The sequence below is a fragment of the Haemaphysalis longicornis genome, unplaced genomic scaffold, assembly GCF_048455015.1.
Source record: "Haemaphysalis longicornis isolate Haplotype H1 unplaced genomic scaffold, Haemaphysalis longicornis Haplotype H1 scaffold_3, whole genome shotgun sequence".
NCBI lineage: Eukaryota > Metazoa > Arthropoda > Arachnida > Ixodida > Ixodidae > Haemaphysalis > Haemaphysalis longicornis.
This window is the reverse complement of record NW_027526335.1, coordinates 57,747,818-57,769,912: the sequence shown is the minus strand read 5'-3', so window position 1 is coordinate 57,769,912 and position 22,095 is coordinate 57,747,818. Positions and strand designations below refer to the sequence as shown.

The window sequence follows — 22,095 nt, the reverse complement described above, 5'->3', positions numbered from 1 at the left end:
GCTGCGATCCCGTCCCTCCAGAAAACCGTTTTGGCCACCGAACGCGGCAGTCGTGTGGTGCGGGGCCACGGGGATGCCGGCACAAGGATCGAGGGCTGCCCATGTGTTGCGCGGTGGTTCGAGCTACACCCACCCTCGACGGGGTCTCCACTTCTAGATAAGGAGAAAGGCCTCCGAACTGTGACGTTAGAGCCGGACGCGAGACAACCTATTCGTTCTTCTTAACGACCTAGTTTTGAAAACGTCGCTGCAGCACGATGGAACCGACCACCCACTCTGCGCGATAACTGATCGCGGAGACCTGTCCCGGAGGCTTCCCCGTTGGTCTAGAAGGCGTTCGTGCGCGTCGTGTCTTGTCTGCCCGGCGCCGCGGCGTCTACGGGTTAGGCTTAGCAGGCGTCCGTCTAGAGTGCATAGAAAAGAAAGTGGACGTGTAGGAGAGGGGTGCGGGTGTAAAACGGACAGGAACCCGAATGGATCGAGACAAACACGGCGCTAAAATATCAGTCTAATGGTTCTAAGGCGTCTTTTTTTCTCTCCTTGTCTTCGCGTTCTTTTGAGATGAATGTCCAACCAACCTGTCTTCCTTGCGCAGGCGTTCTCCCGGTACTCGGAAAATGAAACATGAATGTGTCTTTGCACTGCCATGTTGGAAAAGCAGCCGGGCAAACGCTCGACTCGAACGCACGGTTGGTTCTCGAGAACATTCGGGTGCGCTTGCGCGATGGGTCAGTATGCGTTGTGCCGGCTACGGTATCTGATGAGGGTGGCGCCCCAGACAGCTGAAGTGGCCCCATCTAATTTCTTATTGTTTGCAGACTTGAAACTCTCACCCGACGGGAGATCATTTTTGTTCATCTAAGATGCCATCACCGCCATGAATGCGTGTTTCGCTGCACCTGACAATCGCTACCGTTGTGATGTAGCTGGGCTACCTGGATTTAGGACAAGTGGACAACCCACCCCACCGAGTGGCGACTCAACCAGCAATCAACGTTTGTTCAAATAAGCGTCCATTCCCTGTCCGTCTCTCTCGGTAAACCAAGTGAGCAGCTCCCAACGGATACGAGAAATGGGTGAGATATCGGGGCCGTAAGCGATATTCATTGGACACTTCTGCGGCAGCACAATAATCAGTCGTCATCAGTGCCTTAATATTTTGGTCTTATATAGAGCGTATATCCAATAGGCAAAGTTGTGGCGGAGGGACTTCGCGGCGTTATGTACGTAAGGAAAAATGCCTAACAGTGAATTACATCCTGCGATTAAAAATTCTGCTGACGTCTGGGGACGCCATAGTGCATTTCCGCATACGCTGCCCGTGAGATGGCTCGTGAGCTCGCAGGCGATTGGCTAAGAAGCTATAATGACGGCACTTTCAAAAGAAGAATTAACCCAAGAATAATGAGCCATATATTGATTGATGGTGATGGTCAACGAGCCCAATTTCATAGCGGCAGCTATGAGAGTTAAGCTGTTTAGTCCTTTCTTGGATGAAAATATAGTTATATCAGAAAGTCACCTTTCCCCACAATGATGTGGGGCGAACAGGCCACAGCATCGACGCTGTCTGTCAGACGCCGGTGAAGGAAAAAGGTAGAAGATAGTCAGACCGATAGGGAACATCGTGGCCACCAGACCCCTAAAGCAACGGTTACCAAACGAGATAAAATCTAGTCAAGTTAATTTACTTTGACTTCAGCACACACAGAATTAGAGGAGACAAGGACCCCAAATGGCGCAGGGGACATTAGCTGAACGAAAGCGCCTGTAGCACGCAGCATGAGCTTAAAGAAGGGAGGCGCTTAAAGAAGGCGAAGCCTTAAAGAAGGGATGCACGCGAGGAGGACGATGATGATCAGGCGATGATAACGAGGTCAAGTTTGCACGTTTCTTTCCTTCCCTTTTTCTTTATTTACTATGCGGAAGCATCGATCATATGGCAAGGAACAAGCTCCCCAAGCTCGACTACGGACGACAGCGGGAGTTGCACGTGTTAAGCGAGAACAAACGTCTGGTTAAGCCCTTCATCTCCCCAAGGCCACGCGCCCGTTCTCGCGCGTTTCCCAACAGCCTCTCAAGACCGTTACCTGCGCGCCCGGGAGCGGGCCTGCAGTTCATCGCGGTCGTCCGTTACCGAACCTCCAGCTGTCTTCGCCGTTTCTCTCGCGATCGGAGAAGCGGCGCTATGTGCGTAAACGCGTCGGCGCTCTCTCAAAGCGCGCGAGGTGCCAGCGTGCGTGGCTGGGGCCCCGGCCCGGATGAACCCACCGGGGTGCCCGCTTTGTGGGATCCTGGCGCCCGTGGAGATAATACGTTGCGGCCCACCGCACCGCTGATCGCGTGTGTGTGCGAGTGCACCTGGCTGCACGTGCAGTGCTGACATTTGTGTGCGCGCACACGTCGCGCGACAACGACGGCTTGGTTCGTTGACGGAGGGACGCGCTGGGCCACACACACGTATCGCGCCGGTGTCGGCTTACCCAGCAGAGCTTTAGCGGTTTTGTGAAGAACCGCGACGGTCTCCACCCCTGGAAAAGCTTGGCACGTGCCGCCGCTGAGGGTTCATGTCCTTCGTGATCCTGTACTGTTCGCAGTTGGGGTCGAAACCGCACGCTCGCACTTTTCTTATAGGGAGTTGGAAAGAAGTATACACGCAAACCTGTTACAACGAAGTTGAATGGGAGCCGCAATTATCTCGTTATATACATTAGTTCGTTTTTTTTTCAATTATAAGAGATTCCGGCAATGTATGCTCAGTTGGATGCACACCTATACATAGGTTGCACCTGACGTCACCTCCGCCCTTTCTTGTGCACTGCTCCCAGGCACGGCCGCCCGATGGGAACTAGTTTCCATCGAGCGGCCGTTCCCCAGGTTTTCTAGCGCTGCTCGAGATAAGAGCACCAGATAAGTTCACTGCCTTTCGCCGTCCACCCGGTTCCCCAACATGGCAGCCATCGTGACGTCAGTGCAAGCTGTGTACATGTAAAGAAGGAAATCGCCTCGCGGCCCCCTGCACTGCTACGCGGCCATGCATGCGAAGGAAATTGAATAGAAGACAAGTATTTCACTCGCTCAATGCGCACACTGCCTAGTTTATTGTGCGCTAGACACAGCTGGAAAAAAGACCGTGATGCTCCTTTGTTTCGGACACCGCAAGCGAACTTCTTCCTTTTCAGCGGCGACCACTGGTGGCTGACCACCGGTGCCCATGGCGACAGCGAAAACGACATCAACGGTTGATGCCGTGTTCGGCGTCGCCATGGGCACCAAAGAAACGACGTAGAAGGTCAACCGCATCGAGTGCGTACGACGACACTGATACGTCGAACGCCATGGCGTCTTCGTTGTCGCTTGCGTCAGTTTGTCCGGTGACATCTGAGCACGTCGGCATCTACGTTCACAGAACCATGCTCCCCGCTGACTGAGCGAGGAGGATGGCTGGCTCGGCCGCGCGTGTCGACGCGGGAGTTTTAAAACGGCGGCGCCGAACAAGTGTGGAACTCCGCGGAGCACGCACCGCGGTGGGGTTTGTGTTGGGAGGGGAGACTAATATCGTTCTTTATATCCATTGACAGGTCTCTTTTACTTCGTTACAACGAGGTTTCAAATGCACGGTTCTCTATGGAGATTTCAAGGGGAATTTTATTTACTTCGTTATATCCCGTTAAATTATAACGAGGTTTGAGTGAAGATAAAAAAAAACTTGCAGATCACGTTTACGTTATAGGTCTTAAGAGGTATGACGCAATAGCGTTACTTCGGCGTCTATAGAGCGTTTTAAAACGGAGTTGCTGCACTTACAAGCTCTGCTTTCCGAGCAATGAATTTCAATGACGAGAGCCAGCCTTTAATCGCCGCGACATAGGAAAGGCAGAGGCCATCTCGCTTATGTGGTCTGGGTTGTGGGCGTGAAAAGTTACGGCCGGCAGTTTGAGCAAGAAGTCAACGTTTCAAAGTGTTTGTTTTTGCGTCAAGGACAGGTAGGGTAGAAAAGAGTGGGTGCTTCCTCGCATTTAGCAATTTTAAGTTAATGTCGGACATTTCCTATCAAACATCTTCGCCCATCACGATTCATGTATAGCTTTGTATCCTGTGAAGGGTTTGTTTGCGATTCTTCGGCGTTGATATCTCCGTGTGACACGGGGAAAGATGGTGTTCCTATAGGCCGAGAATGACGAGACGTTCTCTATATTTTGCGGTGAGGGGTGGTCGTGGTCAACACTATATTCAGTTACAACTTAAAGGGACACTGAAGTGATATGTAAACATTGCGGGATTACTTGCGCAAATTGTAGTCCGGGGTCCCCAGGCCATGTTACGACCACTCGGGCGCGTTTACGCGCTTTTATTTTGTAGAAAACTTAATTCGAAAATGCTGTCCTCCTCTCTTTACGCTCGCCCATTTTCTGCGGCGTTTTCGTGTGACGTCGAGAGGAGCCGAGCTCGCAATTGGCTGAGCTATCTGCACGGCTCCCCGGCCTTCAGACAGAGTCAGTCGGCCCAGCGTTTCGTCCGCCGGACGCCGACGGGTCGTCGCAATTCGTTCGCTCAGTTGAAACGAAGCCAGGGCCAGGACACGTTTGTGAATGGAAGAATGGGCCTTTCTTTACTTGGTTAGTTTGTACACTGTATCTAGCTCCAAGTCAAGGTCGCTTCACACAAGCGCTGCGCAAACGCACATGCGACGCTTCGCTGACTGGTACGCCCGTAGGAAAATATAAGGCCTCTTGAAGGCGGGAGAAGAGTCAGCGAAGTCAATATAGATACCAAGGAAATAAAATCAACTCATATTTTTACCGTACAGCGTAAAAATAGGGTGCGGGAAGCACTTTCTTGCGCTGGGCGAACAAGCACAGCGGTCAGCAGCACGACTACGCATCTGCGAACGCTTTTCCGTCTACGAAATGCAATTGCTAGACGTGAGCTATTGCGGAAACTCCGGGACGCTCACTGCACGAGCACAATACAACAAATAGTCACCTAAGCTGCTTGAAATGCCAAAACTAAATAAAAATGTAAACTTGTTGTACAATATATACCTTATATTACCATAGTCGGCGCAGCCCGTCTCGTAGCCGAGTTGTCTAAGGCTGCAGGTATGTCGCCGCCGAGTGTTTTGCAAGTCACGAGTTCGAGTCCCCGCGGGTACGTGCTTTTTTTTTTTTTTTTTTGTAAGTTAACTTTTTTGTTTTCTGCCGATGTTTTCTACATTGAGTTCACCTTTGTTTGGGCCGCAACGTTCATGGCTCCACGAACTAGTTCACAGAACGCGCGCAGGCTGGCACTGGCGCGCTAGCGAGTTCTCGTTGGCGTGCTGTCCATAAGCACCGACTGCTTGCGGGCAGTGGGCACAGGCCAGAATGAACAGACCCTTGGCCTGGTGGCCTGGTGCGAACACGCATTTTACGGTACAGGCATGAGTGAGGCAAGCTCCAAATAGGGGGGGGGGGGGGGGGGGGAAGCGCATGACATTTGTGCGTCTGCGGGCACGCGGAGGGCGTCCATGCACTGCGTAGGCCTCAGCTAGTGAATGCTACGATTCCAAGCCATCCTGGGAGGCTTATCTTTATGCATTTTTACAGCTGACAACATGGCAGAAGCGCGGTACGATGATTACTGAGTTATTGAGAATGCCCATCCAACAACGCACAGGTTGTGTTTTACAGAACCGAAACCGAAACTTGTTTGGTTGCTCACCTTGGGCATCGTCCAATCACGGTCCCGCTCCTCCCAACGTCATAGCTTTAGTTGGTGCGGCCGCCGCAAACCGCGCATGGTAGTTTTTCTTCTTTGGCGCTTTGTAAAATAATTACCGATTTGTCAACCGGATAAACGATGAAAAGTGGGCTAATTGGAGCCAGTCTACGCAGTGCAAGCAAAAACGGGAGCTTGACAAATTCACTTCAGTGTCCCTTTAAGAACGGCAACGGAAGTTGCCGCTGTGCCTCATCACCGCAGACAGATGTTACTCTGCGCGCCGCAAGTAGTGCGTTACTGGGAATATTTTGAACATGGCACGAGCCGTTTCCGTAATTTTTTGTATTTAATATGCTTATAAAGTACTGCAGCGACGGCAGACAAACTACGCGAGGAAAGGCAGACGAAATCAGGCATTCATAGCATCTCCGTTCAAAACGAGCGCGCTCGTTGACATACGGGTTCGTCGCTTAGGCTGAGTGATACCGTATATGAGCTAGTGCCGTTCTTAACTTGTTCCCGAGTATAGGGAACACGGCATGCGAGTTCGCGTGGATCTTGGTCGGCTGTGTCGTTCTCTTCCAGACTCTTGCGTCCGGGTGTTAGTTTGATGTGAGCACTCATTATGGTGGGTCGGAAAAACTTTCTCAAGCGTTTAGACACTCGGTCTGCAGTTACAACATTGATGGCCTTTTCAGCATGAGTAGTGATGTTTAACCGTCTATTCGATAGTTCCACTGGGCGGATTATGGCGTCCAGCCGTTTCTTCTCTCGAGGTGTGCCTATATTCCATAGTATGGCTGCTCGCAATTTTGTTTTTCTATGCTCTCATTTTGTGCTAGGAGAGTGGCCTCTCCGATTTCAAAAGTATTATCAGCAGAATGCATGGATCTGTACGGTGATCGTGTAAAGTGGGAGGTTGAGGGCTGCCTTATATGCATGCTGACCTGATGATGGTGTTTATTCTTTGTTATTCGGTGAGGACAAGTGTGTGGTACGGCAGGCCGTACGATATACTGCTCATCAGTGCGTGCATAGCTTGCTGAGGTTATGGTTGTCGCTTTTCCACAGCGCTTGTGGTCCTGTTTCTTCGTTTTGTGCGTCGCCCGTTCTGCACTGTTCCCCTCTTTACCTGCATGGTCGTTTCTTCTTTCATCCATGCTCATGGGCCAAATGTTCACAGATTTCTGATATTCTGGCAATTGTGAGATCTTTTCTGCCGCTTCTCTGAAGGCCCATGGCGAGGATGCTTGGGGCGCATTGTAATTGTAGTGCAGGCTTTCCTTGGTTTTCGGGAGTCCGGCTTTAACTTTTGCTCCGTTCCTTTGCTAGGTAATGCAGTGTTGGTCCGGCATCTGTTTCGATCGTAGAGGCGCTTTGTTGATGGCGTAAGCGGCGGGCACGGCTGGCGACCATGATGGCAACCGTGTGCGCCGAGCTTGCGACTATTTCGAACGAACCTCAGTACGCAGCCGTGGCGTGGCGCCTGTTGAAATCGCGTCTTTTTTTAGATGCGACTGCATCTCATTCACTCGCCTTGTCCCTGCATCCGGCGTCGGCGTTGTCGGCGTCCGCCCCTCCCCCATTCTCCTCGCCGCGTGAGCTGCGCTCTCCGCCGCTCACCCCCTCTCCTCTCCGATAGCGAACACTCTCTCGCAGGGGCATTGGATTGGATTCGAATGGATTGGCTTGGATTGTATTGGATTGGAATGGACTGGATTTGGATTGGATTAAAGTGGATTGTGTTGGATTGTATTGCGTCATAGCCGCGGAAGACGCACTGTCGCCGGCGCGTCCCCTCACCGTTATGCGCGCTATTAAACGCGGTGCCTGCGCCGCTCCGCTCCATCGTTCCAGCGCCGTTCCTCCGCTGCAACGTGTACCCCCTATGCGTCGCATCTACACAGGGATTCCCGCGAGGGGAGGTGGGAGTTTTTAAATGCAGAGCATTTCTTTAACTCACATGTAGCGTCCGCCGTCCGTCCGCAACAGCTCAGCGCGCAGGTGCGCCCTCTCCCCCACTCCTCTCCCGCATCCCGTCGTCCCTCGGCGTTGTCCGCAGCCAGCCGGCGAGGCGCAGGTCCGCACCCCTCCCCTACACTATAAAAAAAAATAATAGTTATCGGCGCCTGGTTTCGATCCCACGACCCTGCGGGCGGAACGCAAGGTACATGGTGCTCGTCCCACTGCGCCACAAAGCCGACACAGACTCAAAGGCTACGAACGCGCCTTATATCCTTGACTCATTCAAACTACGTCAAGAAGCTGCTGATACCACGCATTCACTACCTGTGGGCGGAACGCGAGGTACACGGTGCTCTTCCCACTGCGACACAAAACCGACACAGAATCAAAGGCTACGAACGCGCCTTATATCCTTGACTCATTCAAACTACGTCAAGAAGCTGCTGATACAACGCATTCACTACCACCAACTCCCCAAACACTAAACGTTAACGCAATACACCCACCCCCTATGCGACGCATTTACTCGAGTCCCCCTCGCGGGGAGATGGGCCCAATTTTTTTCATCGTGGCCGTAGTGTCATTGTCCTCCTTTCCACAATCAAGTTGCCGCTCCACTGTGCTCCTGATTCCGGAGAGCTCTCATACCTGGCTGTCTCAGTTGGAGTCTCCTGTTAGCACCGATGACGTACTTCCGCGTACGCTTGATGAGCACGGCTGACAACGGACAGCTGCTACCTGCAGCAACGGAAAAATGAGCCTAACGCTATCGCGTACAACAGCCGTGTACTGGCGGTTGTTTGGAAGGGGTTGCATGAGCGTTGCTTGCTGTTTATTAACAGCAGAGCTATTTAAGCTCGAGCTTGGTCCGTTGGAGTTCGCAAAAAGAAATACAAAGAAGAATAACTCCTAGCTCTGATGCGAGGTGCCCGGCAAGATTCGCCCAGCCGTGTCGGCAGAGCCAAGCCAAGCCTAGCTATTACGTCATCGCGCGCGCCGGAACCGCTCGACCTTCCGTTCGTGGCGTGATCCCTCGCGTGGTCTTCTATTCGCCAGTTCACGTGCGTACGCTCTTAGAAGGGTAAGCACAGAGCATCCCGCGCTTCAGACGCCGAGTTCGCGAAGCCATTTGCCGCCGGTTCTACTTTGGGAGGGAGAGATGTGAAAGGCACGGACGAAACGATCCGGGCCTGCCAGTCACGGAGAACTTTCAGCGGCAAGTTCGTAAATCCGTGTGAGGTGCAACAGCCAGGTCTCCACGAAGGGAGAGGGGCCGCCAGCTGTGCTGTTTCTCCAGCCTTGCACCCTAGAGCCAAGCTGCGCCAACTTTTTTAATCTGTTGTTCAGACAATCCGTGTGAGCAACGGGCGTGTGCGCGCACGAAGTTGAGAACTTTGTTGTTGGTCGACTTTCTCTACAACAAACGTGTGCATGCAACGGACGTTATCACTGGTTTTTGTTTTACCCGCGTTAGCTCTAATCGGAGCGGTTACAGCATACATAAACTGCTGTCGACTTGCGACGCCTGGACTCCGTCAGTCTTTCGCATTACATGGACAGCCCAAGCTCACTTCTTCCTCTTAACTTGAACGGTGATGTTTTCCCTAGTCTCTCATCCTTCGTTCCATGGCTCGTTGCGCTGACGAGTTTTCTTACAAGGTGTTTAGTAGAGTCACTAGTGTTCAGTAAAGAGCCACTACGCACTTGTTTGTACGCCGTTCATTTCATTGACGGAGGAAGCCTGCAGTTCAGCATTCGAGAGTGCTTTGCAAATTATCCCCTTTTAGAGATGCTGTCTCCGTCTCGCGCCCTTCCCGATTGCATTTCCACTCGCCTTGAAGGACATTATCCTGGCCGCGCATCCCTTGTACATGTCCTTCAAGAAGTCCCTCTTCTTGGTGGTGGTAAAAGAGAAAACACCACGAATCGTTCGCGGTCACCTAACCAACATTGATTTGCAATCTGTATTCATGTTATTTCAACCTCCAAAATCCCGATTTTGTGCTTACTCGTGCCGGCAGGGCAGGTGCTGGTACCGAATACGTTTACGTATGCGCCAAGTTTAAACCTGCTTCAGCAAATAAGAGGGTTGCATGGTGCGAGAGAAGGGGCACTTAAAATGCCCACTTTTCCGTTAAAAAAAATGTATTTAAATCGGCCGGAAAAACTGGGTACACGGCATAGTAGACTTGATTGGTCCATTGTTTGCGGGAACTGACGACGATTAGAGCGCCGCTCCTCGGAGACGATTACAGGTTTCCTCAAAGTACACGGTGCTCGGTATCTAGATGGCGCTAGGCGCGCGCGCATATGGCGGATGCGCGTTAAATTTGACTACAACCTGCTTCCTTTCTGCGGAAGACGACGGAATGCACATTTGTGCTCACCGAAAACGTATTTACACCCCTTCGCTAATCCTTGGAGGCTCCCCAGGTTGCAATCTGTGTCAAAAACACTTCTGAATACCTTCACTGATGCAGAAGTAGGATCACCTGGTAAGCGCATTTACCTTACGTTCCTTTCCTTTTTCGCCGTGGACTGAAAGATCTGCGCCATGTGACACACGGGCGTCTTCTTTTAATGCGATAGTGCTTCAGTTTACTTTGTCAAAGCTGCATGCTCTTATTCTTCCCGTGGAAAAACCGATTGCCATTTATTAGAGACGGTGCGGCATGCAATGGAGGAGACCCTTGCTTCAAGTGTATACCCACGTTTCTTATGTACGAGTGTGAAATGCGCGATTGTGCAGTGCCGAATGAGTAAGCCACATTTCAAAACGCAGTTTCCACTCGAACAAGGAACATGACTTTTATTCAACACTGACAGAAGACAAATGAAGAAATATGAACAAGGGAGGCCGCGCTACGACCTTGCCGCTTAATGAACGAGAATATAAACAAATGACAGAACCTCTGGGTAACTGTACCCGCGTCAAAGAATAAGAAAATAAATGAACAAATGCTGCTGATGCTTTAAAAACTACAAATGACGCTGCTGCCCGGTAGTCAAATTTGTACTGCACCGATACACCCGATGCATTTTGGACGGCACCGCCGGGCCAACAAGGTAACCGTTGAATCGTTCAACGTAGGTAACGGGCTTTTGGGCACGCAGGCCCCGACAACAAACAAACAGGCAGTGGAGGAAATGAGCAAGGTTGCAGAGTTCTGGGAATGTGTTGGTGGGACATAAGTTAAGTTCGCGGCGGCCCCGGGGCCGTTATGTACAAAAGAGGGAAGACGTGAAGATATCACAGACGGGAAGGGCTGGCCATAACACGCCCAGCGCCGGGCGAGAGAGTTCAGGAATTGGAGCGCAGCATGTTGATGGGGAAGTTTCCCTCGGAGAACTTGAAGTGCCTCTTGTCGTAGAACTTGAGCAGGGCGGGGCTGTACGGGTGGAGCTCCTGCAAGTGCAGGTAGTGCACCTCGGGCTCGTTGGTGGTGTGGCCGCACTCCTCGCAGACGTACACCTTGGCGCGGCGCTCCTTGTACGCGTACTGGTGCTGGATGCCGTGAACCTTGAGCGTGTGCGACTCGAGCGAGCACCGCTGCGTGAAGGACTTGTCGCACATGGCGCACTTGTAGGGGCGGACGCCTGCGCGAGAAAAAAGCAAGCAGGTTACAGCACTGAATCAGCGAGCTATTGCGAGGTTGCATTCTGTGAATCAATTGACAACCAAAGCCCAATACGATGCCCACCTTTTTTATTACAATGCTTAGATGCTAAAGGAAACAATGTTGCTACTCCGATCAGGTTTAACAGTTTAACCGATCGCGTGATGGAAAACGAGTCTCACCAGTGTGCGTCCGTGTGTGGCGCTTGAGGTCGAACGTGTCGTTGAAGCCCTTGCCGCAGAAGGTGCACAGGTAGCGCTTGAAATCGCTGTGACACTTGAGGTGCCGGTTGAGGAGCCGCTGCAGCGCGAACGTCTTGCCGCACTCTTGGCAGATCAGTCTGGGGAGAAAAATACAGAAGGGTCGCGTTAAAATCAGCTCAAGTCGCTAACTAGAGTAACGAAAAAGCAGGCAGAGTGTAAGCTTGGTAAATCACAAGTAAGTTGTTAATACCGCCGAAGTTGTGAGGATGATTTTGAGGTTTGTTGTGGGGATTATTGCGCGAGCTGTTTCCGCATGTGCCAACCGATTGGTCTAGTGAGACAACATCGATGAGACTTCAACCCCAGAGCTAACTACAGCCATCTTGGCAGGCCTGTTAGAAGGAACCCGATTCGCAGCGGGTACTCACTTGTTGTCGGACTGAGGCCCGTCTGCGAGCTGGTGCTCCGGCTGTTGGCGGGACGGTCGCTCCTGCTGCGGCAGCGACGGCGGCGGCGGCGGGAGTGGCGCCACGTGCATCTGCTGCGGCGGCCTCTGCGGAGGACTGAGGGGCTCCACGGAGCCCGCGCTCTGGTTGCTGCTGGAGTCGTGCGCATCCAGCGACTGGCTGCTGCGGCGGCCGCTCTTGCTGATCAGCGGATTCTTGATGCCGTGGCCGCCGTTCACGAACTCGATGGGCAGGTCCCCGGAGAAGCCTAGCCGCTGCTGCAGAAGGCTGAGCCGCACGGGCAGGGGGGCGGCTCCCGGAGGATCTTCGTCGTCTGAGATCTTGTCAGAGGCGGCAGCCTTGGTGGTTGTACCGGCGCGCCTGGTTAGCGGCAGTGGAGAGGTCGGCGCCAGGTGGTGGTAGGGCTCGGGCGAAGACACGTTGGTCCGAGCGTCCAGTGGCATGTCCGCGGATGGAGGCATCGGAAGCCTGACTGGGGGGTAGCGCGAGATGGGCGACTGGATGACGGGAACTCGCAGTGGGCACGGCGGCGCTGGCAGGGGTCGCGAATCGTGCGGGTGTAGCGGTAGATGCGGAGGTCGCACGTGCATCGTGTAGCGGTACGACGCCGACAGAAGCGACGTCGAAGACACCTCGGACGAAGAGTCTTCGGAAGACAGGTACGCGTCATCGCAGCTTTGGGCACAGCCCTTGTCACCCTCGCTCGAAGAAGGCGGCGTCGGTGGAGAAACGGGCGGGCTGCTGCGGTGGCTTGTGGGAGGACTGCTTCGCTGCTCGCAACTCGATGCCGGCGAACCGAGATCTGCGAGTTGAGATATGAAAAAAAAAAAAAAATGTGTATGAGTACAGGTTTATACAGAGCACAGCATTGTATAGCGTTCGATGCGCGGCACAGAATGCAAAAGGCAACCCCGCTCCGTCTGTTTTCCCCCGTTAACACGTTTTGAGAGATCAGATTTAGAACTCAGTCACAAAAACTAATTCCGTCAGCACCAGTTTCAACCATACATGACAATAGCACAGCTATGAATGGCTGTACATTTGTAGAAGCAGCGTATCGTTCACTAAAAGCACCGAAGCTACAGATACAACATACAGAGTTAAGAACTGCGACTAGTCATTTGTGGCGGCACGCACACAACCTGCCCCTTTCATGCGCGCCGTCGGGAACCTGGCGAGCGCAGACAAATCCGTTACAGAGACGTTTTTTCTCGGACTCACGGTTTTCTTAAACGACGTACGGGGAAAAGCACAGAGACCCGAAGGGGAACGGAGACACGTCGCCACAAGACGCCGGCAGTTAAAGGCTTTTCTTAATGGGAGCCCGCGCCGGCAGGCGGGACGGGGTCCGAGCCGGTGCGACCACGGCCATTGAACGCGCAAACAAAGACACCGCGGCAACCACCCCGGCAGCGATAGGGAGGCGCGCGTCAGAAACCGTTCGCGGAACGCCCCGAATCCAGCACCGCCGCTGGGAAGAATGCAAAAAATCCGGATACGTGGACAAGAGCCAAGCGAGCACTCAACGGTCCCTCGCGAATTCCCAAGAGGAGAGCGACACACGTTTAGGCAAGGAGCACGGGTAAGATGAAAGCTGGTCGGGGACCCGGGCCGGCCGCATCCCCACCGCGGAAGTTATACACCTCTCGAGCCTTGCTTTGGGGTGTCCCGGAAAAAGAAAAGACGCGGGAGAGGAGGGCGGTGCTCGTTTCGCGCACGGTCGGAAATCTTTCAAGAAAAACATTTCGCACTAGATGTTGGTCCCTCAATCAGCGTCCGTGAGTAAGGGACCAACTCAGCGGCGAAGCGCTGTGCTTGGGTGCACGAGTTATCCAGCTCTAAGACGTGGTGCGCTTTCCCGATATCAGAGTTATAGCAGAGCCGAGAACCGGTCCCAGTACGGTGCCTGGTAGGCTCGAGTCTCTTGAACAAGCAAACCTCGTGAAAAAAGTTCCAATGCGCTGTTCGTACGCGAGCGGATGCAGAACCTTTCAATCCTGAGGGTAATCTTTACGGTAAATCGCACAGCTCTGAAGCTGGAGGAGCCCGCACGACGAGGGGTGATCTGCGACCGATCTTGGTCGAGACAGTCGAAAGGGCAACGAAGTGCCCAAAACCGCCCGCTGCTCCAGAACAGAACGGCAAAGGTGCAGCTTGTTAACGCGAGCGCCAATAACCGTGGCGCGCAGCTGGCAATAAAAGGTCGTTAAAAAGAAGGGAAACCAAACTCCGCGGCCCGTTGGAGAAGTAGAGGTTCGGTGAATGAAACTGCACGCAAGGCTGAGAAAACGAGCGGGGTGGAGAGAGGGGCTGGGTAACCCCGCTTGGTGGTGGTGGTCGCTCGGACACCAGAGCAAGGCCGAGGAAGAAGGGCGGCCTTCGCGCGAAGGGGGCAGCAGCATTCTTGCCCGCAGGCACCCTTCTTCCACCTGGAAGACGTTCTCCTTCCGCGAAACGGGAGGAGTGCGCGGGGGCAGCTGTGGACGACACCGCCGCCTCTTCGGGGCGAAGAAGGGGGACGACGCGCTTCTCGGAGGCCAGAGCCGCTCGGCAGCTGCAGCATCAGCGGCGCGCGCCCGCTCTGCAAATTGCTTCCTGGTGCATTTCAAGGACTGACCGGACATCTGCGCGTGCCGCCGCCGCCTCCGCCGCTGTTGTTGTTGGTCTAGGTCAGTAAGTTACCGCTGCGCGCCCAGGGTGGCCCGATACCAGGCCGGGCGATGCTATCTCTCACGTGCTCAGCCACTTTCACGCTGCCCTTGGAAGGGAGGAAAAATATCCCCGATCGGGATCGCGGGGAAAGTTCCACATGGGCTGCCGAGCCCAGAGGAGTGTACACAGGGCACAAAGACGCGCCTGGGCGGAGAAGTGTCTCCAAGGGCACACTTTCTCTTTTGGCTGCTTTTTCACACGGGGTTGAACCCGAGACAAGGCTCCGCGAGCCTATATAAAATGTAGCACTGCCAAGCTGATACGGAGGGCGTGGAAGGCTGGGTGCTATACTAGGTGCTCGTGGTAGCAGCTGGCCAACGTATGCGAGTTATTACAAACGGTAATAAACACCGCCAGGACATCGGAGAACCGTTAAACATCAAAGAACCATTAAAGATTTTTGTTTCTTTTTGGTTTTTCCGCAAAGCTCCCGCGTCCTACCGTGAAGTAACGCAGTCCACAGCTGAGTGAAAAAGCGGAACCTGTTTATTATACTTTATGCGGTAAAAAAGCACTCAGTTGTGAATACGCCAAATTTGACCACAGCTCTGCGAACACGAGCACCAACGGAGTTCGCGCCACAGCCGAGAGGCGGTAACTGTCAAGGTGAAGCTGCGACTGGCTGTCTTCTCAATTATATAAACACAAAAATACAATTCGCCCTGCCCCTATAACATGCATCGTTCAGACGACGCCTTACTAAGCACACACTAGGTGTTAGCTTCGCAATTCAAAGTCTGCGTCTCGGAAAATGCGACTGCTTCCACGACTTTACTGAAAAAAGGCGGGATTGATAACAAGGTGTAAACTTGGCGCAAGGGAAAAGGATTTCAGGCGGAGAGCAGTGGAATACCGTTAGCCTAGATATAGAGGTAGAGGTCAAATAAAAACAAAGACAAAATATATAGCGAACCAGGACAAACGTAAACACGGAGCAAATGGATTGTGACCTATTTTTCGAGTTCACATTAACGCCTTTCAGACATTATTTGCATGCACGAGGGAAATAACTAGCAGCATTGTAGCCATTCAGACGCAAAGGCTGTAACACGAATGAAGTTCACCGAGAAAGAGAGGAATATTGCTAAGAAATGTAGATGTTTTCATACTGCCTCAGTTCCAACTGCTTGGAGTTGGAGTTGCATCAGCTGGGAATTTGCGAGGTGTCAATCTTCCGTTAAGTTTGTGCTCGTGTTCTAGTAGTTCTCATCAAGCACGCACAAATGACACCTATTGCAAAGAAAAATTTTCCTAGGGAGTCACAGAAATAACGTTTTATAGTCGTACGATTGTTTACACGGTGACATTTTTATACTGCAGTAGATTTACGATTCCTCTTTGCTTTACCAGAAGCACGTCGTTTCAAGCCAAAAAAAAAAAAATCCCTTTCATGACCGTGGGAATCTTGTCAGTCGTAAATTTTAGGAGCCGAATAGAGTTCACAACCCATTTTCAGAAACATTGTTTGGAACGCAAATACCCACAAATATATTGTTTTATCCGGAAAAGAATAACACTAAGCATACTTACTATGCGGGTATTCGTGCTGACATTGCATTTAAACCAAGGTTGTAATTCCAATTAATATTAAAAACCACATGTTTTAAGTTCGAATTTATTTCAACGATGCGGCGCAATTGAGCAGCTGTAGAAACTAAAAACAGTAGAAATTACATAGCGCGCTGGAGCTTATGTAGAATCTCGTCATGGTGGAAGTACACTGTTCGCCATCTCGTGACTACGAAGCAAAATACCCGAATCAAGCACCATTGGCGCTGTTGTATTTGTGGCTTCAAGAAATGCAACAGTACGCTACAAGGTAAGGTCGAAATAAAGGAAGCACAAAGAGAAAAGAATGCATCAGACAGGAACTACTATGCCAGCACCGTTAAGGTGAAGCTCTGTAGCCGGAGGCGCGAGAACGTGAATTTTAGGTTACTTTGGCGATTACCCGTTGGTCCATAAACATAATGAACAGCACGATCTGCGTTCAGTGTCTGACGGGTCCCACGCAAGAACTGCGCTGACAGCGCCCCCTGCAATGTTCGCGCGAGTGTGCACGAGCGTCCACGGGGGCGCTGCCGTAGGTGCTCGGCGGGTGGTTCAATGAAAACAGTACTCCCGGAAGGTCATGCGAGGAGCCCGCAAGTTCCACGGACAGAAGAAAAAATAGCCTCACTTGCAGCTGCGCGGAAGGTCATCTACAGGCTTTTTTTAGCGTCCACTCGTGTATCTCGAGCCCCCGACAATCAGTTCAACGAGGCCAATCGAAGCGATCTCGAGGAACCTCAACGGCACAGGGCCGCTAACCCTATTCGCTCGATAAGGGTCAGGCACCGCAGAGATGAGAGCTAGAGGGTTATCGGTCTTTGGGGGGTAGTTTTGTATTTCGAAGAGTAGTGACGCTTTCCAAAGGGTCCTTGGAAAGAACTGCTCCAGGCGCCTCAGATGTCTGTTTTCGGTAAAGATAACGGAGCATCAGACGTAAAAGTGGAAAACTTTACGCTGTGCTACTTTGGTTCCCTGGACATATTAAATGAGACTTTACTTCAGCACAATAGAATATCAGGGCCCGCCAGCTAGCATGTGCGCTGTCACCAAGTTCATACGGACGCGGAAATTCGAACACTCCACTCGACGTGAGAGTTTTAGCAGTCCGTCCGTTCCGTCGTGTAGTTGTTACCGTGTTGACCGGGACCCGTCTGGGCACTTGTGCATTCGTCGCGGTAGGGGAATTAGTTCGCGGGCCGGCCTTCGCCATGTTCGCGCATTCGCCACGGTGGGGTGCACCTCCTCGCCCTTCCGCGCGGTCAGGCGCAGTCGGGTCCCGGTCAACACGGTAACTACGTACACGACGGAACAGACGGATTGCTGAAACTATGTAGCAGAATTCACTCGGCAATAGCATAGCGTTGTGTGCACATTAACAGGCCACGGGCCTCATTAATCGTAGTGAAAGTGGACGACTAGCTAACCTGCTCAACCAGGGAGGTGGTTTCCACCACGCAGTTCTATTTTCATCATCATCATCATCCGCAGCCTAAAATTATTTTACTTAGGTCCACTGCAGGACAATAGCCTCTCTCCTTCCTTTCGAATAATTACCGAACTACAATCACGGAGCAAAGCTTGTTTGTAAGCGTCAGCGCTTCCACACACCGCATCCGCCATTTTAATGCGGACCGGCGTTGGTCGTTTCGGTCCCCTCCCCTGTCCGTAATGGCAGTCCCTTTGTGTCGTTCCGCGAGAACAACGCAGCACACATCGCGCGCAGAGAAAGTCGTTAGCGCGTCTCACGTCACCGATCTTCCGCGACGCAACGACAAAAAAGTAACGGAAACACCCCGGAGCAGCGCCGGCGACAAGGCAACCTGTCACGCCGCCTGAATGCAGACAGGTCCCCCTCGCCGCGCGGAATGCCTCGCCAAGTGAACGGTCGGCCGGCCGCCGCCGGCGGTGGTGAGAGTGAGTCGGTCCGGCCTTGGCAATGAACGGCTACACTTTCACCTTCCTTGCCGAAGGAAGCCGTTGCGCCAGCGCCAACCGGTTTGCGGCCGCCGGCACCTCGCATAGTGGACGGAGGACTCCCTTTATGCTCTCTCTCGATATCCATACATGACCCGTTGCGATCCTACGCGAGCGCATGCTTCGGCGTGACGTTATGCGTGCACCTTCGGCAGTCGCGCGGGGGAGGGATGGCCCGAAGGCCGCAGCGCTTTGATATTGTCTTTTCTTTCTTTTTTACACTCCGTTATGGTGTCGCAACGAAGTACGCGTAAAAACGGCGTCGAGCGTAGAACGCTCAATTACCTGTGACAAGCGGATACCACCGCTCCACGAGGCAAGAAGAATAAATTCTACGGCCGTTTCGGCACGTCGTAATTCTCCAGCAATGAATAAAGACGACGCGACGTCTCGATAAGAAAAAAAAAAAAATGTTTTCACGGACGGGCACGGAATCTTCTTTCCTTCACATGATGCCTCCGGCAGAGTTTCAAGCATATCAGCGCTGGCTAGCAATCACCGCCGGCAAAAAAAAAAAAAAAAAAAAAAACGCATCTAGAAACGCAGGCAGGTACTGCTAGCCGACATGCAGGCAAGAAGACGGCATCTGCGACGCCACCCGGCATGCTTCTTAACATGCACGGGTCGCAACCGATGGCAAGCGGGCTCGAAGAACGGACCCGCCAGGACCTAACGGACAGTTTCGTAAGGCGCGCGCACCAGATGTCCGAGCGCCGCGGCGAAGAAACACCAGATGCGGCCAAGAACCGTTACAAGAAGGGAAGGGGGAGCGGAAGACGACGATAGCCCTGACCGTTGGAGATAGTGGCACGACACGCGGCTGGATCCCCGACTCGGCCGCGGATTGCGCCGCGGGTTCTTCGCCTCGTAGCACGCCCTCAGAAGCCGCCGTGCGAGAAGCGCCGTTGCGACACGTGTTTACCGCGGGCTGTTTTTCCGGTGCGGCGCGGCACTCACCAAGGGCAAGGGCGGCCCGCTTCCTAGTTCAAGGAAAACGCGCCGCCGTCCTCAAGGTCCCATCTCCGCCGACCCGCTTCTGGTATCCGCCGGGACGAGACCAAAGGGCTCGGCGTCGTCTTTTCCGGGCCGACGTCGCACGCCATGCGTCCGCCGCGTGCACTCCCCGAACGGAGTCGGTCACGGGCAAATCCCACGCTTTAACAGCAAAAGCCGATGTGATCAGTCGATCACGTTTCGTGGCTCTTCCGGGAAGTTAAACGGAGGCCCTAAGACTTCGCTGCCGTGAAGTGTGCACGGCGCAAAAATCGCCACCCTTCCACAAACGCGTGGACATGAGCCACCGAGAAAGTCGGCTGTGGATAGTGTGCCGGCTGTATCGCATTTGGTGATTAATGCGTTCAAAAACAACAAACACGGTATTTTGCGCCACCACTGCTTCGTCGCGACTATAACCATCATGCCGGCGTTTTGCTATCTCACGTGCAGGTACATTTTGCTCGTGCATGCTTTATGCGCATATGTATTTTAGACAAACACCTAACCTAACCAATGCTCCCTTACGTAACCTAACCCAACCAGTAGAGGCACGTCCTACCCCATCCTAACCTAACACATTAAGACTGGTCTCGAATAAATAACAAAGGGACAGGCGCCTCACAGATCACAAGAACCAAATTTTTAAAAAATATAAAAAACGGAATATGGTAGAACGTCGGTCCGAACGCGCGACTCCGCGATCAGAAACCAGCGGCGCAACCACTGCACCACGCAAGCCATGCCGGATTTCGCGCCTGGCAGAGGCAGACATACCATTCGCAATGACGTAAGCCTGAACAGCTTATCCCTGCCAGCTAAAGTGCCGGCTGCCTGCAATATATCCACTTCCAAAAAGCAAACACGCGTGTTTAGCAGATTGCCGGTATCACGTGCGGAGGCTGGCGATCCGTTCCCTGCTTCGCGGCAACGCATAAACGTAGCGTCCGTGATGCGGCGAAAAAGTTCGGAAAACGACGGCCGTGCGCGGTCCGCGCTACTGCCCCGAAACGTCACCACTCGATCGCCGCGGAAACGCAAACTCACCGATGACGAGGTTCCCCTGGAACGGCGGGCATCTCGAGACGACCAGCGCTTGGGGAGCCTGGTCGGGACTCGGCGGGGGCGTCACCGAAGCCGGACTTGTGGCCGTGGGCGCAGGCCGCCAGTGGCTCCGAGCCTTGCGCACCAGGAATGCCTTGGGCATGCCGCCGGTTAATCCAGGTCCGCGGACGACGAGTGGGGCAGTGGGCGAGGAGCCGAGCGTAAATCCAGCTCGAGAGCGGAACGAGCGGCTGGACTCCGGGGAGCGGACGCGTGGCCGGAACCCAGCACGTCCGACGAGTGTCTGCGAAAGTGGGCTACTGGAGTCGGCTACAAGGTGAGCGAAAGCGACAGCGCCAGCCGACGTCACGGGAGAGGAGGCGGGGGGCTCAGTGGGAGAGGGCCGCGGCATGCACTTGCCCCCGCGCCGAGGGCAACTTGTTTTTCCCGGCTCCCTTCGGTCTCGTGGGGATGAAAGAGCCCAGCGTCGCGGCGGGAGAGGAGGAGGGCCGCAGGTTCGCTACGGCGAGGGGGAGGCAGGCCTTTGCTTCCTAATGGCTCGCCGTCCTCTCGGAGGTGAGTACAAGAAAAGGACAGTAAAAGAGGGGCCAAGTTGGGGGGGTGGCATGCGCGCATGCGCTCTGCTGGCCCTGCCAGTCGGTCAGTGACACAGCTTTGGAACGTTCCGGCGTTGCCCCCCTTGCCGCGGACGAGAGGGTTCTTTCGAGGCCCCCCTTGGCTGGCCCCTGTGCCAACGGAATCGAGACGATCTTCTCACGGACCGAAGCTGCCCCCCACTGCATGCGCCGGGAGTCGCCGTTCCTTCTTTAAGTGGCCACGGACGCCAAACGCGCCCTGCCTCCTCTCCCCCTCCAGCCCGAGCACTGGATTCCTATATTAGTCCATAACACACGCCTTATGACGCAAGTCACACGGCGAGCGCGAGAGGACACTACTGCAGGCGAGAGCAAGATAGCATGTGCGCTATTGAAGCGTCCGTCAATGCATCGCAATTCACCCCCCCAGTTGGCACCGGCGTCTCCGCGTGACGCAAAGCACAGGCCAGCCGCGTCTAATTTGTGCTCAATAACCCCCTCGTCCATTACGCAGCGTCGAAAGCGTGCGGTACGCTGCCCCTGAAATGAGGCGTTCTTACCTTGGCAGAGAAGACCGGTAGCTGGAAACTTCTTCGTCTTCCCAAATGCAATCAGTGGGCGCGAGCGACGGTGGCCGCAGACTGCGAAGCGGCGGCGCATGCCAACCACCAGCGGCACTTGGCAGCGCGTGCAGCGCAGACGATGCAGCGGCGTGCAGACGACATTGGCCTCTGCAGGCGCGCGCCGAGACGCGAAATAAATACTTGGCAGCAGGATCCCTGCCTGGGCGTCCGTTGACCTGTCGACGCCGCTGCGGGCTCTGTTTACACACAGTCGTGAGGTGGAGCGTGAAACAATGTCAGGATGTCCGCTTTTCACGACGCAAGTTGCATGGCTGCTGCCTGCCCGGGGGAGCAGAAGTCAAGCGTCACACCGAACCGTCAACAAAGACTCACCCCTTCTTTTTTCACTTCGCTCGTGTTTCTTCCTTCTCGGAAAATATCACTGGCGGAACGAGCAGCTCCGAAACCTTGAACTCAAGTCCCTGACTCAAACGGCCCCAAAAAAGTGAAACGTGCGGGACTACTGCTGGGATGGAACTGCTTTCCATCCAGTCTGAACGTATGAGGCTAAAAGAATGCGAGGTGACTTGCTACTCATTCTGTGCTCACTGCTCGGCTAGGATGATGCGAGCGGTTATCTCTATGCTGTGAGGCGGTTGGCACGCTGGTTCGAGATACGGTAACTGATGGCTGGAGCGGACGCGGTG

The 22,095-nt window shown here is 53.6% G+C and overlaps 1 protein-coding gene and 1 long non-coding RNA gene across 3 annotated transcripts in view; one reads left to right on the top strand and one right to left on the bottom strand.

Annotated features, from left to right (window-relative positions):
- Positions 1 to 9,144: 9,144 nt before the first annotated feature.
- The window catches only part of LOC144174482 (uncharacterized), a 188,792-nt gene continuing 175,841 nt past the window's right edge, over positions 9,145 to 22,095 (top strand). The window contains exon 1 of one of the 2 annotated variants that reach the window (XR_013323483.1): positions 9,145 to 10,163. This is a non-coding gene — a long non-coding RNA (uncharacterized LOC144174482). Of the gene's footprint in view, positions 10,164 to 20,427; positions 20,567 to 22,095 lie in introns of those variants that run through there. The other variant, XR_013323482.1, reaches the window with a different exon arrangement.
- Positions 10,451 to 21,127, bottom strand: LOC144174481 (uncharacterized). The gene is made up of 4 exons (XM_077703194.1): positions 20,233 to 21,127; positions 11,917 to 12,757; positions 11,468 to 11,625; positions 10,451 to 11,265 (listed from the first exon to the last, which is right to left on the bottom strand). The coding sequence occupies exons 1-4, from the start codon at positions 20,639 to 20,641 to the stop codon at positions 10,970 to 10,972; spliced, it is 1,704 nt and encodes a 567-aa protein (XP_077559320.1). The 5' UTR covers positions 20,642 to 21,127; the 3' UTR covers positions 10,451 to 10,969.